This window comes from Fistularia commersonii, chromosome 32 (genome assembly GCF_037954325.1).
Source record: "Fistularia commersonii isolate RoL2024-O1a breed Wild chromosome 32, RoL_Fcom_v1.0, whole genome shotgun sequence".
Lineage (NCBI taxonomy): Eukaryota > Metazoa > Chordata > Actinopteri > Syngnathiformes > Fistulariidae > Fistularia > Fistularia commersonii.
The window spans coordinates 5,902,625-5,916,011 of record NC_141315.1 but is presented as its reverse complement, the minus strand read 5'-3'; the positions used below and the strand labels follow the sequence as shown (position 1 = coordinate 5,916,011).

General features: G+C 43.2%; 1 protein-coding gene across 1 annotated transcript; it reads right to left on the bottom strand.

Moving 5' to 3' along the window:
• Positions 1–11,309: 11,309 nt before the first annotated feature.
• foxi1 (forkhead box i1) lies at positions 11,310–12,993 on the bottom strand. The gene is made up of 2 exons (XM_086139881.1): positions 12,377–12,993; positions 11,310–12,207 (listed from the first exon to the last, which is right to left on the bottom strand). Exons 1-2 carry the CDS (start codon positions 12,969–12,971, stop codon positions 11,684–11,686), a joined length of 1,119 nt encoding a protein of 372 aa, XP_085996007.1. The 5' UTR covers positions 12,972–12,993; the 3' UTR covers positions 11,310–11,683.
• Positions 12,994–13,387: the final 394 nt, after the last annotated feature.

Here is a 13,387-nt window from a genome sequence, read left to right as displayed (position 1 = left end):
AGGTATGTTAAAATAGAAAAAAAAGTAGATCAAAAATTACATTTTACAATGATGGGGATAGACGGGGTTGTAAGATTTTAGTTAAGGCAAGCCTGATGAACTTTGAATGACTTTATTTGATTTAATCAGCTTTCTGCTGACTCCCTCTTACAAACACCCTATCTCAACATTTAGGACTTTAAAATGACAGAGATTAATGTCTTGAACTTTTTTGTCCTTTATGTTCTCATTTTTATGATGTTTCATGACAAAAAAAAAGTATTACAGAAATCTTCAAAAGGCGCCTGCATGACGTGCTGACACAACTTGATTGGAGCCTTGTAGCTACAATAACGGGACATTTTCCAAAAGCCAAAAACAGATTTGTGTAATCAAACTTTGCTCACGTTATTCCTCTTTTATCATCTCTCAACTGCTCAGATTAATACAAAACAGTACAGTTCAATATCTTGTTCAAAAAAGCATCAGTTAACAGTACGACGCTTCCGACAAGCTGATGATTCCGTATTGAAAATCTTATTCTATCGTTTAAAGTAAAATATATTTGTCAGAGAAACACAATCAAACGTCTTTGACCTTTTGATGCAGAACTGCATTGTGCGGCGTACGGAGGTAAGGGATCCCACCTCCCTTTACTCTGGTTTTAAGTTGATAATATTACCTCGTCTATAGATTTGCGGTTCACTGCCTGGATAACATGAGCAGTAAAGCAATTCAGTAGGTGATTCCAAACATTATTCCTTGCACTTTTCAAATGCTTTCTAATCCTTTAAGTGTGACACAAACACTTAACAAAGGAATGCTTCTTCTGTGTGCTTAAGCACAACCCGCTGAGAGGAGAGTTCTACTTGCCACAAGATGTCAAAGTAATCAGCTCTGAGTGTTCCGAAACTGGCACGGCCTCAAAGGGCCAGCCAACATGTATGACAAAGCCGGAGTCCGCACCCTAGACACAGAGAAAAACAAAACCATGTCCGTGCAATCTTTTCATACATGCTGTTTGCTATATCTGTTCATAATATTTGAGATAGAGGAAGGAAAAAAAAAAAAGCCCCAACTGTTTATTTCCAGAAATTGTCCACGTGCAGCTCCTTTTTAATTCACAGCATCCTCGGTTATAATGGTGCATGTTTGGAGACGGAATTTGGGGGGGGGGGTTAAATTGTTCGTGGTTTTCTTTTGTGTACTCAATATTGAGGCGACATCACATATTAGTATCAAACAAAAGAAATACTGTACTGGCATTTCCAAGTAGTACTTCATCTCTGAGATATTTGACTGCAACATATTTTCAGCCTTCTATGTGTCCTCTTATAATTGCTTAAAACTCAGGTTATTGATTAATTAGAGATTATTCTTTGAATTTCAATCATCAGCCACAATCATATGAAGTTTTAAGTTCATACGAGTAATTTTGTTATATTGCATTTTCAGGAAAAAATACTTTCTTCTTCTTTCAAAACTTTTTTTAATATTTGATGCATGATAGGACAAATGGATTACCATTAAAATTACACCCTTCAGTTTGACGGTATAAACATTCCTTTACAACTCAAATATTTATCTAATATTAATATTGAAGTTCCCTTTTCATACAGTGAAGTCTGGATGATGATTACTGTTTAACACTCAATAATCCCCCACAATCACACACACACACACACACACACACACACACACACACACACACAGCCCCCATGAGTGTCTCAAGTACTGTTGACTGTAAATAGGAATCCAACCTGACCTGCAGGTGCTGGTCAATCCAACAGTCACTGAGGAAAAACGCCACAAGAACACGGCCTGCAGAAAGGACAGTGGGATGTTTACATTTTGTAGATTCTCTTGCTGTATTTTGAACAGTAAATCTGCAAATTAAAATATAGAAAAGAATAGACAGCCGGTAAAGTCAACCATTTATACCCAGTCTTTCTATTTGTATGATGGCATATTCATTGACCCCTTGCTTGAGCCAGTCATATGAGAGGGCTTTGTTTGGAAAATGTCAGGTTACATGATATGAATTTTGCCGGTGGCTTAATGAAGGATTCACTTCAAGAGGAGGCTTTTTTCTGTCCAACAAATATGCTTAAATAATCTGAAATGCCACTGCACACCTGATCAGTCTGCTCTCACCAGAACTCAAGCATCTTCATGCTGTTACAGTGAAGCCGTACCTCAGAGGGACTCTTGCCACCTTTCAATCAAAACATTTATTTTAGATTTATGTAAAGTCTAATGAAGCTAATTCAGTTATTTTCAATAACATGCGATTTTGACTTTCATTCAACACTTCACTTTTTTTTTCTAATTATACTGGCATATTCTTCAGATTCAGTCAAACTGAAATTTTCCAGGTGAGTTATTTAAAGTAATTATGGCATATTTGCATTTATTTAGGTTTATCTATGTTAAGAAGTTCAGTTAAGTGTGGAGCAAGTTACATGAAATCAGAATATCACCCATCGTACGGCTTCGAACTATCGACGAGACGGATCGATTGAAAAAAAATGGGTTAAAGAGACGAGTTCACGCTGAAAGTACAGGAGGCACAGAGAGCTTTTCATGGATCAACAGTGAAAACCACATTTGATTATTGCAACCATTATGTCCATGAGTGGCACGATTCATCCGAGGATCATTTGGAGCCACCACTTGTCTCTGAGCTCTGTCCGTGCACTTTAGCGGACGGGTATTTCATTAAACCTAAACGCCCGATGATTGTGGTCTTCATTAAACATTGTCCAGGAATACGGACCCCAGATGATTGCCCCTGCACTGCTTAAATATAGTGCTTGGATGAGGCCTCTGCGGCCATCGGGATAATGAGAAATAGCAATAGAGCCGGGCCTATTAAGCTGTCAGCACCGGTACCATTAAACACTATTAAAAACAGCACAACTCTCTGATTCATCCTCATTATGTTTATTGGATAGATGCCCCAATCTAATTGTGGACGTAATGCAGGAGCCGCATAGTTTAACATGTGTCAACATTTTGCAGTCGCTCTGCAGGTGCAAAAGTTTTACAGAATTAAGAATACTGGTAAACTATCGGTTCTGCAGATTTGTCAGTCTCCATTTGTGAGATGAAGATAAAGACTCCTGAGATTATTGGTTTTTTTTTAGAAGGGACGCACCGGTTGTAGAACGATTTATCCATATTTAAAATCCCCCCCCCCTCTTTAATCATATTATAAAATGGAGTCGGTCCCGAGATGTAAGTAAAAGGTCTGAATGTTGACGATAGGCGCAACCTGACATGCGCTGTTTAACTAGTTTGTGTAGCATGATGGTCAATTTCATTACTTTTACAGGCTGTAAAAATGTTAATGGTTTTTTGAGTGTTATAACCTTCTCACGAGTAAATGGGTATTTGAACTGTGCTCCAGAATTTCATTGTTAACTCAGTGAGAGGGGAGTCCCGTAAACTCAGTCGTTAGTGTGTGACCCACAGAAGCTCCCAGTGTTGACATGTACGCAGAGGGCAGTGTGCCTGGCTTATTTATACAGAATGAAAATTAACCACTTGTCACTCTCCCTTCATCAAATTCTTTCTGCCGTGCTACGGTCTCGCATTTGGCTGCGGTGAATTCCGACCGCAAAGCTTGTCACTCTGCGGCTCGGGGCAGGTACCAGACAGAAGGGGGATTTACGAGATCTGATCAAACATGCCCATTGGTCCTTGGATAAACCCAAACAAAGCGTTTTCTATGTGCTCATTTGTGAAGGTCATTAATGTCTAATCATATTCAAACGGCTCTGGAGGAGGCGTCTGAGCCGGTCACCAGTATGTAGATGGAGGGTCTTGCCCTCTAGGACGCGTCCCGAGGTGGCCGTCCCCTCCTGATTTGAATCCCCCGTGGCCCCGTGGCCCCGTGGACATGTCATGGCCCATCAAACCGCAGACAGACAAGGCCCTGACTGGGGTCATCTGCAAGACTGGCAGACTGGCTAAATAGCTATCGTTCAATCCCCCAAGCTCTATTGTAATTTAACTGGTGGTCACAAGCCCTATTAGCATAATGATAAGAGATAGTGACACCTCCCTTTGAATCCTATCAGGTAACTTGAAAGCTGAGTGTAATGAAAGGGATAATTACACGAGTTATATGGGGAGGGGCACCGACAGATGCACAAAGCTATCTGGCCGAGGCCTGGCCCACCCAATTAAGACAGAGTCACAGTGTTATACCCTGGCAGTTTAAAGTAATAAAAAATAAATTTGAAAAAAGTGCCGCCATAAGAGAACCCGTTTTTGCTGTATGCGGCCTGAAAATGCTGAAAGGGCTTTATCTAGACAAGCCGAAAGAAATGGTATTTTTCCTCCACCCCTGAAGAAATATTTGATAATAACCAACACCCAAATCACTGCGTGCCCAGACAGCTGATTAACCCGCATCTTATCAAACTATCTTAGTCCACAAAAAAATCAGTTGTATCATTATATATTGCCACTGTTGACTGAATTCTTAAAGGGCACATTTGAAAAGAAAAAATATGATGATATAGAGGTATAATTCAACAGGATCACAGCATCATGACATCCAGGCTAAAAATGAAAAAAAAAAAAAAATCATTAAAATTTTTCTGATAGTTTTTGGGGAGCCAAAGCAGAAGCATACGTCACATACCGAATCTATCTGATGTAACACGTCTTGTTTTATCTCTCCACGCCAGCGAAGAGTTTAAAAAAACACATCATGGTTCAGATGTTCTCCGTATTGTCAATCTTGATTCTATCCTTTCAAAATGAGACAACGTGGAAAAACTATTTTCCCTCATGGTGAATAAAAAAAGGCCTCTTTGTCAAGAGGGGGCATGTCAAAACACTTCTGTGGATGATGTCGGCCTCTCAATGGTGCTGTCAGCGTCAGTGTGGAGTGGACACACACACACACACACACACACACACACACATAGAGGCCTATATAAAATCATGCACGTGTGCATGCGCACCCTGGATTACGTCACAGCACAGGAATTCCACCACATTACAAAGGGGAAACAGACTGCGTTAATTGTGTTAGAGCGACACAACACTTGTTTTTATCACGAAAACACAGAAAGGCTTACAATGGCGGGCAGAATGCAGCTCGCTGCGAATGTTAACAGAGGAGCTTTTGCAGCAGCAGTCGGCCTGGAAGCCTGTTTCCCTTGACAGGGTGCATGTCTTGTGTTTATGGTTGACACACAAGCTGTTTGGGGTTGATAGACTCCAATACTAGAGTCATCACATAGCACTTGCTGCAAGCTGATGTTTGTTTCAACACTTGCCTGGCAAATAAATATCTCCTCTGTGTTTCCTGTGCCGCTGCTGCTGCCGCCACCGCCGCCGCTGCTGCACAAGCATGAGCGCTTCCACGCGCCTGATAATTCTTTTACTGAAATGCTGACACTATAACTGTTTAAAAAAAAACAACAACTATAGAATCATGACTGGTTCTTATTTTTATACTGTGAAATATCCCCCTTGTTATCATTCCTGACAAAAAAAATCAATTCGGTGAATTATGAAAATATTGACGAGAGAGTATGGCATAATTAAACACTTTAGGAGCTGATCCGCTTATCGAGAGATTTATATCTTTGTGATTAAAGTTGTATAAAAGCGCTGTCTTTCTTTTGCTCCCCGAGATGATGCGAGCCGCCTCAGAAGTGAGTTGAGCCCTTGAAAGCCGGGCAGGGATTAAAAGCAAATACAAAAGGAGCATTCGGAGAGGGCATGCCTGCCCCTTTAGAAAGCCTGTCATTTAGAGCCTTCAGCCATAGATCAGCACCAGCTTACATGGCCAAAACCTAAATGTTGATCAGGCCCTTTATTTGACTCACTGAGAGGTGCGTTTGATGGTTTAGGCCAGGGAGGGCTCCAGAGGTCCGTCTCTCCTCTCCTGTCTCCCTTTTGGTATGTATCCCTCATAATAGGGGCAGAGGCAGGGGGTCTCATTAGGGCCTTGGGGAGTGCTGTTCCGGGGGGGCGGGTGCGGAGGGGCGGGGGGGTCGGAGGGAGATTTCTCAGGGCAGATTCACCAGTATCTCACAGGACCGAATCGGAGTTGTCTCATGGGAGCAGGTGAAATGTGTGTGTCGCTTTGCATTGACTCGTGTGTGACGGGAGCTTCGGCTGCTTCGACGGAGCTTCATTGCAGACCCTCGAAGTAAAGTTTCCAAAAAACTTGTGACGCATACAAGCGGGCCTATCCAACACATAAATATCACCATTTTTATTTGGAACTCTTCTGACTCTATCTTTTATCATTTCTGCGGGTGATTTCTTGCTGAATTGTCAGGGATTTTTAATAACCCTTTAAACATTTTCCTTTACTTTGCAAACATTACATTCCATTTTTAGGCAATCGTTTGTTTTTTTTTGAATCTCGCCAATTTTTAAGTTGTGTATTACTTGATAGCAAGGTTATATCTTTCTCATTTGAGATGAGATGAGATGAGAACAACTTTATTTATCCCAAAGGAAATTGTTGTGCCAGAGTTTCAAGCAAGAACATAACAGTAATAGCTAAAAGTAGGAAGGAGGGAGAATGAGAAATACAATAAAATATAAATTGTCAATGTTAAGGCTATCAAGTGTTTTAAGGTTTACTGGAGACATTTGCTTGTTGAGAATAAGGTCATTAGATTTCTTTTTTTTGTTTGTTTTTTTTAAACACAAGCTCATTTCTTCCTAATTAATGTTTACAGATGAAAAGGGGTTTGAGATCTCCTGGGAGGTCCAGATCCTGTCTTTGGCAGCCCCTGTGACATAACATTCACACTGAGCGATATCTTCCTTTACTACCTTCGCCACTGACTGACAAGCAGCGCAGAGGTAGCTATTTTCAAGATCCCTTGAGCACAGAGGAATCTCCTCATTTCCGTGTTGCCACCAAGAGTCCAGGCAGCGCAGGGCAAAACTGATTCCCTCTGGGTAGCTACTTCCTCTGTCATCTGTCACCGGTTCCTGTCGATGAAGAGCGGGGAGTGACAGCGTGCAGGTGTTACTAGCCGGGTGGTATCACTGCCAGGCATCAGGACAAGCGATTTTCCTATGACGTGAATTTTGTTCTTTTTTTTTTTTTTTTGGATTTGTTTTGTTTGGTTTGTCTTTTTTTTTTTATCTTCCTGCCTTGACGGAAGCACCGATCTGTTTTATTTTTGCACTTTTACCATGCGGGAATCTTAAAGGGGTCTTTGAACCAAGGTAAAATGAACACATACAAGTTGCTCAGATATTTGTTATGCTGCACTGCACATAGAAATTGATGCGCCATGAACCCTGGATATTGTTCTCATAAGGTCAGACTTTGGAATTTCATAGTGAAGAGCGGGCATTGTAAAAAAAAAAAAAAAAAAAGGAGGGAGGGAGGGAAACCAGCTGGTATGTAAGAGTTTCCCTATATTACACATCTGAATAATCTGCACGGATCATCTTTGTTTGGTTTTCCCACCAAAGCAACTTTACATGAGCCAGAATGACCCATAACTTGTAGGAAACATCAGCCTGGTGGATGTGATCTTTCTTTTCTACTTTCTCAGTAGTGTGGAAAACCACTGCCATGGTTTATTATGACAAAGGTCATGGATAAAGGATGATCTGCCCACGGTTCCCTAATGTGAGAACAAAGACTTTGTCAAAATATATTCGAGGAATAGAGTGAACAGAGGGGTGGATAAGTTACATTGTTTTGGGGATAGGTTTTCCAGACAGGGAGATGTGAAGACAGTCCCTGGCTGTGAATTTACTAGGGTTTGTTCAAGTCGGTTAATCCTCGTATCTCGTCGACGCTTTCAGCAGACTCTCCGGCGCTCGCTAACAATTACCGGTTTTTCGGACGATCCTTTTTCCACCATTAAAGCAGAGGGTTGGCGGCGGTGGGAAATCCGAGTTGACAATGAATAAAGATGATCGTGTTTGCAACAAAATAAATAAGGAGATGAACTTGCTGATTTTTTTTTTTTTTTGTAAAGGTTTCAAGTATAAATAAGTGTAAAAGCAAAGGGCGTGGTGGGAGAATGCTCCATAGTTTACTGTCAAAATCCAAGCGCTTTCCATTTGGACAAGTTTTGTTCTGTATAAAATAGTCCATATGGCTGCTTCTCTAGAACAGCGGTCCCATGGCGCTATTGGCTCAAGCATTAGTCTTTTTATGGGCCGTGGATGTGGAGTGATGAAACCGAATCGGGGTCATGCCAATTGATAGACATTATCCTCAGCTATCATGTGCACACACGCTCCTTATAAGTGCAGCATAAGGAAGCCCCCTGCCCTTCTTACAGTCATATATATAGCGGCTTCCCCAGAAGCTGTCATCATGTCGTTCTCCTAAATATTTAACTTCCTTGAGAGAGAGAGAGCGGTGATATAAGAAATTATCCCACTGACTGCGACAAACAGATGTGAAATTTCAGGGTGGATCTTGTCTGGAATCAGCCCCCCTGCGGCTACGCTATCAAGTTCTTCTCCGGGGTCACACGGACAGTCAGTTTTTAAATAGTGCCCCGCAGATTTGTCTGGAAAGCAGCACCATATAGTCTGTGAATTTTTTTATTTTGCACCGGCAAACCAACAAATTGACTACAAGTGCATCTTAAAGCCAATCAAACACGTTTTAGTCTTAGCTAATATTTGTTTGACTAGAAAAGGCTGTTTATATTCTTTAATAACAAACTCATTTTCACTGAGTTCTCCCAAAAAATCCAATTCTGAGGAGAGGGGCCTGCATGCAGGACACGTGACATCACAAATACTTTGGTATCTTCGTACAGTATTCGAAACATGTGAGTACTTGTTACTTCAAGGTCAGAACTGTGGGTACTTTTACTGCAGGAGTTGTCTTATACTAAGCTGTTTAATATGTGTAATGCAAACCATGTACATATTCTCATTTTCTACTCTTTAAATTGCTGGCCTTTTGCAATTGCATCTAATCTATTGATGTATTATATTTGATTTGATAAAATATATTATGAAACATATTGTATTGGTCAAGAAAGTTATGTTATTGCGCAGTTTGACTTTATCAGATTAAGAACAGAAAATTTACACAAGTAATTATTATATTATTGAATTGATAAAAAACTAAAGACTGCAGTCAGAGACTTTTCTTTCCCTTAATATGTGGGAATTTGTTTAAGTAGCTTTTATAGCTGTATGTCATCTAAAATACATCTTCAGTTGAAGGCAGGGAACAAAGAATGGGCATCGGCTCTTGTCTCTGCAGGATATCTAAGTTCAAGGCTAATGGATGTTAAGTGTCTCACTATGGGGACTGCAACTTTATCCGCCTGCGATTCATCATTTCAGGTCCTGTCACTCTCTGGCAAATGTGGAGAAATCTGCGAGCCACAGATATCTCACCTTGTCCTCTCCGGTTATTCCATCTTAAGCGCCGCGTCCTGAATTTGAACAACACGTATGATATATAAACGGATCGGGGAGAGGATGCAACTTCTATTTCCCGTTGCGAGACTAAAACTTGCAATGAAAAATAAAAAGATTAAAATACTCCTCTTCTGATGAGGCTTCCTCGATTACGGGAAAAGCTTGCTTTTTTTTTTTTTTTTTTTTTTAAAGAGCTTCTGTTTGAGGGTGAATCCCATTATTACAGGTTTAGCCCACCAGGCATGTGTATGGACCTCGGCCACCCGTATACAGAGGTATTCTGCCGGGTCTGAGCCTGCAGCCCCGGAGCCAGGGCCCCTTGAGCAGGTAAAGCAGAGACATGGTGGCCTGACTGATATTCATGTGGGTAAATGTGCCCTTCAGGCACGGGGGCACTGGAGCGTTACATTTCCGAGAACTGAAAGGGGCGAATCGAACTTGGAAAGCAAGCGGATGCTCTCAGTTTGCTTGCATGCAGGCTTGAGGTTGTGCCTCGATATAATAGGTTTTTGATTTATTGCATGCTGACAATCCCACTGAGTTAAGAAATTGTTGAAACGGAATTGAGAAAAATCACCTGGTTAAGAAGTGAAAGAGCTCAGCATCCGAGGCACAGCGCTTTGAACGTGACCAGGACTCCTGCCCAAAAAAAGAAAAAAAAAAAAAGTTGTTACTGTGAGAACTTGTTCCTGTTTGACAAATATCCTCTTTGTCTGGTCCGTGGCCCTGCTCCATAGATAATAGCACAAAATGTGGCCTGAGGGAGATTATTTGTTCCCAGATCTTCAGATGGCAATATTTTCATTTGAGCCCAGGAGGGGATCTCTTGAATTGCCAGCTTCTATTGTGTTCCAACAAGGGGCATGAAAGTCTTGTCAATTAATTTTTCTTTTATTCCAGGCCACAGACCGCCTGAGTGAATTCAATTATCAACCAATTAAGAGGTGTTTCCTTTTATTTACAAGCTTTGATTCCGTGCGTATCCATATTGTTTGGAAATAAGACTGGAGCAGGGTGTTAAATCACTTGAATATTTCCACTACATGGGCTTTTTAATATTCTCGCCAAATAGCGGGCTTTTTTTTGCGTCGCGTCCCCCAGGTCACCAGCAAAACAAAGCATATTACGTTCCATTGAACTCTCGTCAACTGGATGCTACGGTGGTTCTCGATGCATGAGAGAAAAAAACAAAACAAAACTATTCCCACTATCAGGATTCACACGAAGCCGTGCGTGTTTTGCGTGACAGGACTTTGGGAGTAGATGGGGACAGGTGGAATATTCGGCAAACAGGTTGACATCAAACAGGCCCGGTCTGAGTCAAATCCAGCCCAGACAAAAAGCTGAACTTCTGAACCTCGTGGAAGTAAGTTAAAGGTCTGATTGCTTGTTGAAATGGGGCTATTGGAAGTGACAAGCGGAAAATGTCTCTGTCTTGCACACTTTACAGCTTACAGCCACTTGACTTCAGATTTTCTGACAAGACCTGGAACATTTACACTGGGTTATTTAATGCTTTCTTATAAAAACTCACATGCTTGAAGACCTCATTTTTGTAAAGCGTCTCTCGGAGTGAGGGAAGGAGAGCACAGCGGGAATGCTACAATACCTAAAATGTCTAAATGAACAGGTGAAAAAAAAGAAAGAAAAATGATATAACAAATTGCCTGTCAGAAGGGGTTGGAATATCATTCATAGACGATAAACTCGCAACATGACGGCATAAACTTGTAAAAAATCCGAGAGCCGAGCACTACGACATTAATTCTTGTAGAAATCGATGAATCCGAAAGGAAGGGAAACAAATACAACTCAAGAGTTTGATGTGCATTCAAGAAGCGGAGCACAGTGGTGAAAACAAATAAGTGAAAATAAAAGTCTTTTATTCAAACATGAGTTTAAATAAAACACATTTCAAATACATGTCAGATGTTTTCTTATGAAAATAATTTCTGTACAGGTATCTTCTTCAAGATAAGAGTCTAACCTAGCAGCTACAAGTAGTATTCAAAAATAAGTTCATATAGTGTATGTGTGTGTGTGTGTGTGTGTGTGTGTGTGTGCGTGTGTGTGTGTGTTTGGGGGGAGGGTGAGGCCTTCTTTAGAAGTTAGTATTGAAAACCGTTATGAAATGTGCTGTTTTACAGAGATACAAACTGAAACAAAACTTTTTTTTTCAGGTCGGTAGCGCTGAGTCTCAGCTCCACAACAAACCCAAAAAATGAATAACAAAAGTTGCCTACGAAAGAAAATAACTACAAATGAGTGATAAATTACTGTACTTTTTTTTTTTCTTTTCGAAGACAGTCTACACCTCGGTTCCTTCTCGGCTGTATATGAGGTTATTAACACTGAAGTGGTTGGAGAGGCTCTGTACTGATGTGTAATAGTTCATTCTGCTGTCAGAGTTCAGCGGAGAGATGAAGGAGGGCGAGTAGGAGCCCAGTCCGGACATGCCCTCCCTGCTCTGGGGCAACTCGCCCAGGGGCCCCGGGCCGAAGTCCCGCTCCGCGCCCCGGGAGCCCTCCGCGGCGGCGCTCCCCGCCAGCAGCGAGTTGACGCTGGACACGAAGCCGTTGAAACACGGGCTGTGCTCGGCGGACGGAGGCGGGGAGGACTTGGGCTCCGTGGATGCCGGGGATCCGTGCAGGCTGGGCGGGGACGCGCTCAGGAGGCTGGCGGTGTCCGACAGCTTGTGCGCGCCGTCGTCCTTCGACTTGATGCCGGCGTCGGCTCCCGGAACGTCGGCTCTTCTTTTCCTCTTCCGCCTGAAATTGCCGTTGTCGAACATCTTCTCGCAATTGGGGTCCAGAGTCCAGTAGTTCCCTTTGCCTGGGGGACAAAAAGCAGGGCCGTGTTAACAGGTGGGACATTTCAAGACATCCGACCTCCTCCTCCGCATCCTCTTTTGAACATCTGCATAAAATAACGTTTTTGAAAAGTGTCATTTCCGAGTTTCTCCGTGCGCGTCACGGGCGTCACCGGGGTGGAAGGAACTCACCGGGGTCGTCCTCGTCCCGCGCCACCTTCTTGAAGCAGTCGTTGAGCGACAGGTTGTGTCGGATCGAATTCTGCCACCCGGCTTTGCTTTTCTTGTAAAAAGGGAAATTGTCTGCGACGTACTGGTAGATCTGACTCAGGGTCAGCTTCTTGTCCTGCGCGTTTTGGATGGCCATGGCGATCAGCGCCGAGTACGAGTACGGCGGCCTGACCATCTTGAAGAGCTCCTGCTGGCTGGAGATGGAGAGCCAACCCAGGTCGGCGCCGCCGAAACCGGCGGGAGGCGGCAGGAACTGCCTCTGGTTCGAACCGTATCCGGACTGCAGGTAGGACGAGCCGTTGTTCCCGGGCAGATACGGGGAGGAGTTGATGGCCGGTCCGTTCAGCCACAGGTAAGGGTTCGCCGGCGGAGGGGAGTAGTCGCCGAGGCCGTAGCCGGAGGGATGCGTCGGCGGCCTCTGCGGGTGGTGGTGGTGGTGGTGGAGGTTCTGCTGGTAGACGCCGTAGTTGTCACAGTACACGGCCATGTCCAGGAGCTCCTGGGGCTGAATCGGGCTGCTCTGCTGGTTGGATGCTTGCTGTCCAAAAGCGTTCATAATCCGACCTCAGCGGACTCCCCGCGGACACAAGTCAGAGCGCGTACCTCTCCCTCAGGACTGCGCGCCTCTTCGGGAGGGAGGAGTATTTATGTGCGGGGCCCCGGGGCCTCCACAGGTAGTCCACGGGGGACAACTTTGGAGAGGAGTGGGAGGGACACACACACACAGACACACACACACGCACACATCTTCTCGCTCTCCTTTACTTTTATCCAAATCTGCCTATCAATGGGCACCGATACCACCACCGCCCCCTCCAGTTGTTTTTACGCGCTTTTACAACCCTTTCTGCTGTTCTGTGCGTAATTACGCACGGAGGCGCGCCGTGGTTTGGACAGAATCATCTTTATTTTAAAAAGAGTGAAAACCCACGAAGGATTCAGCACCGTCTTGTGTAACTGTGGCTTTCACAA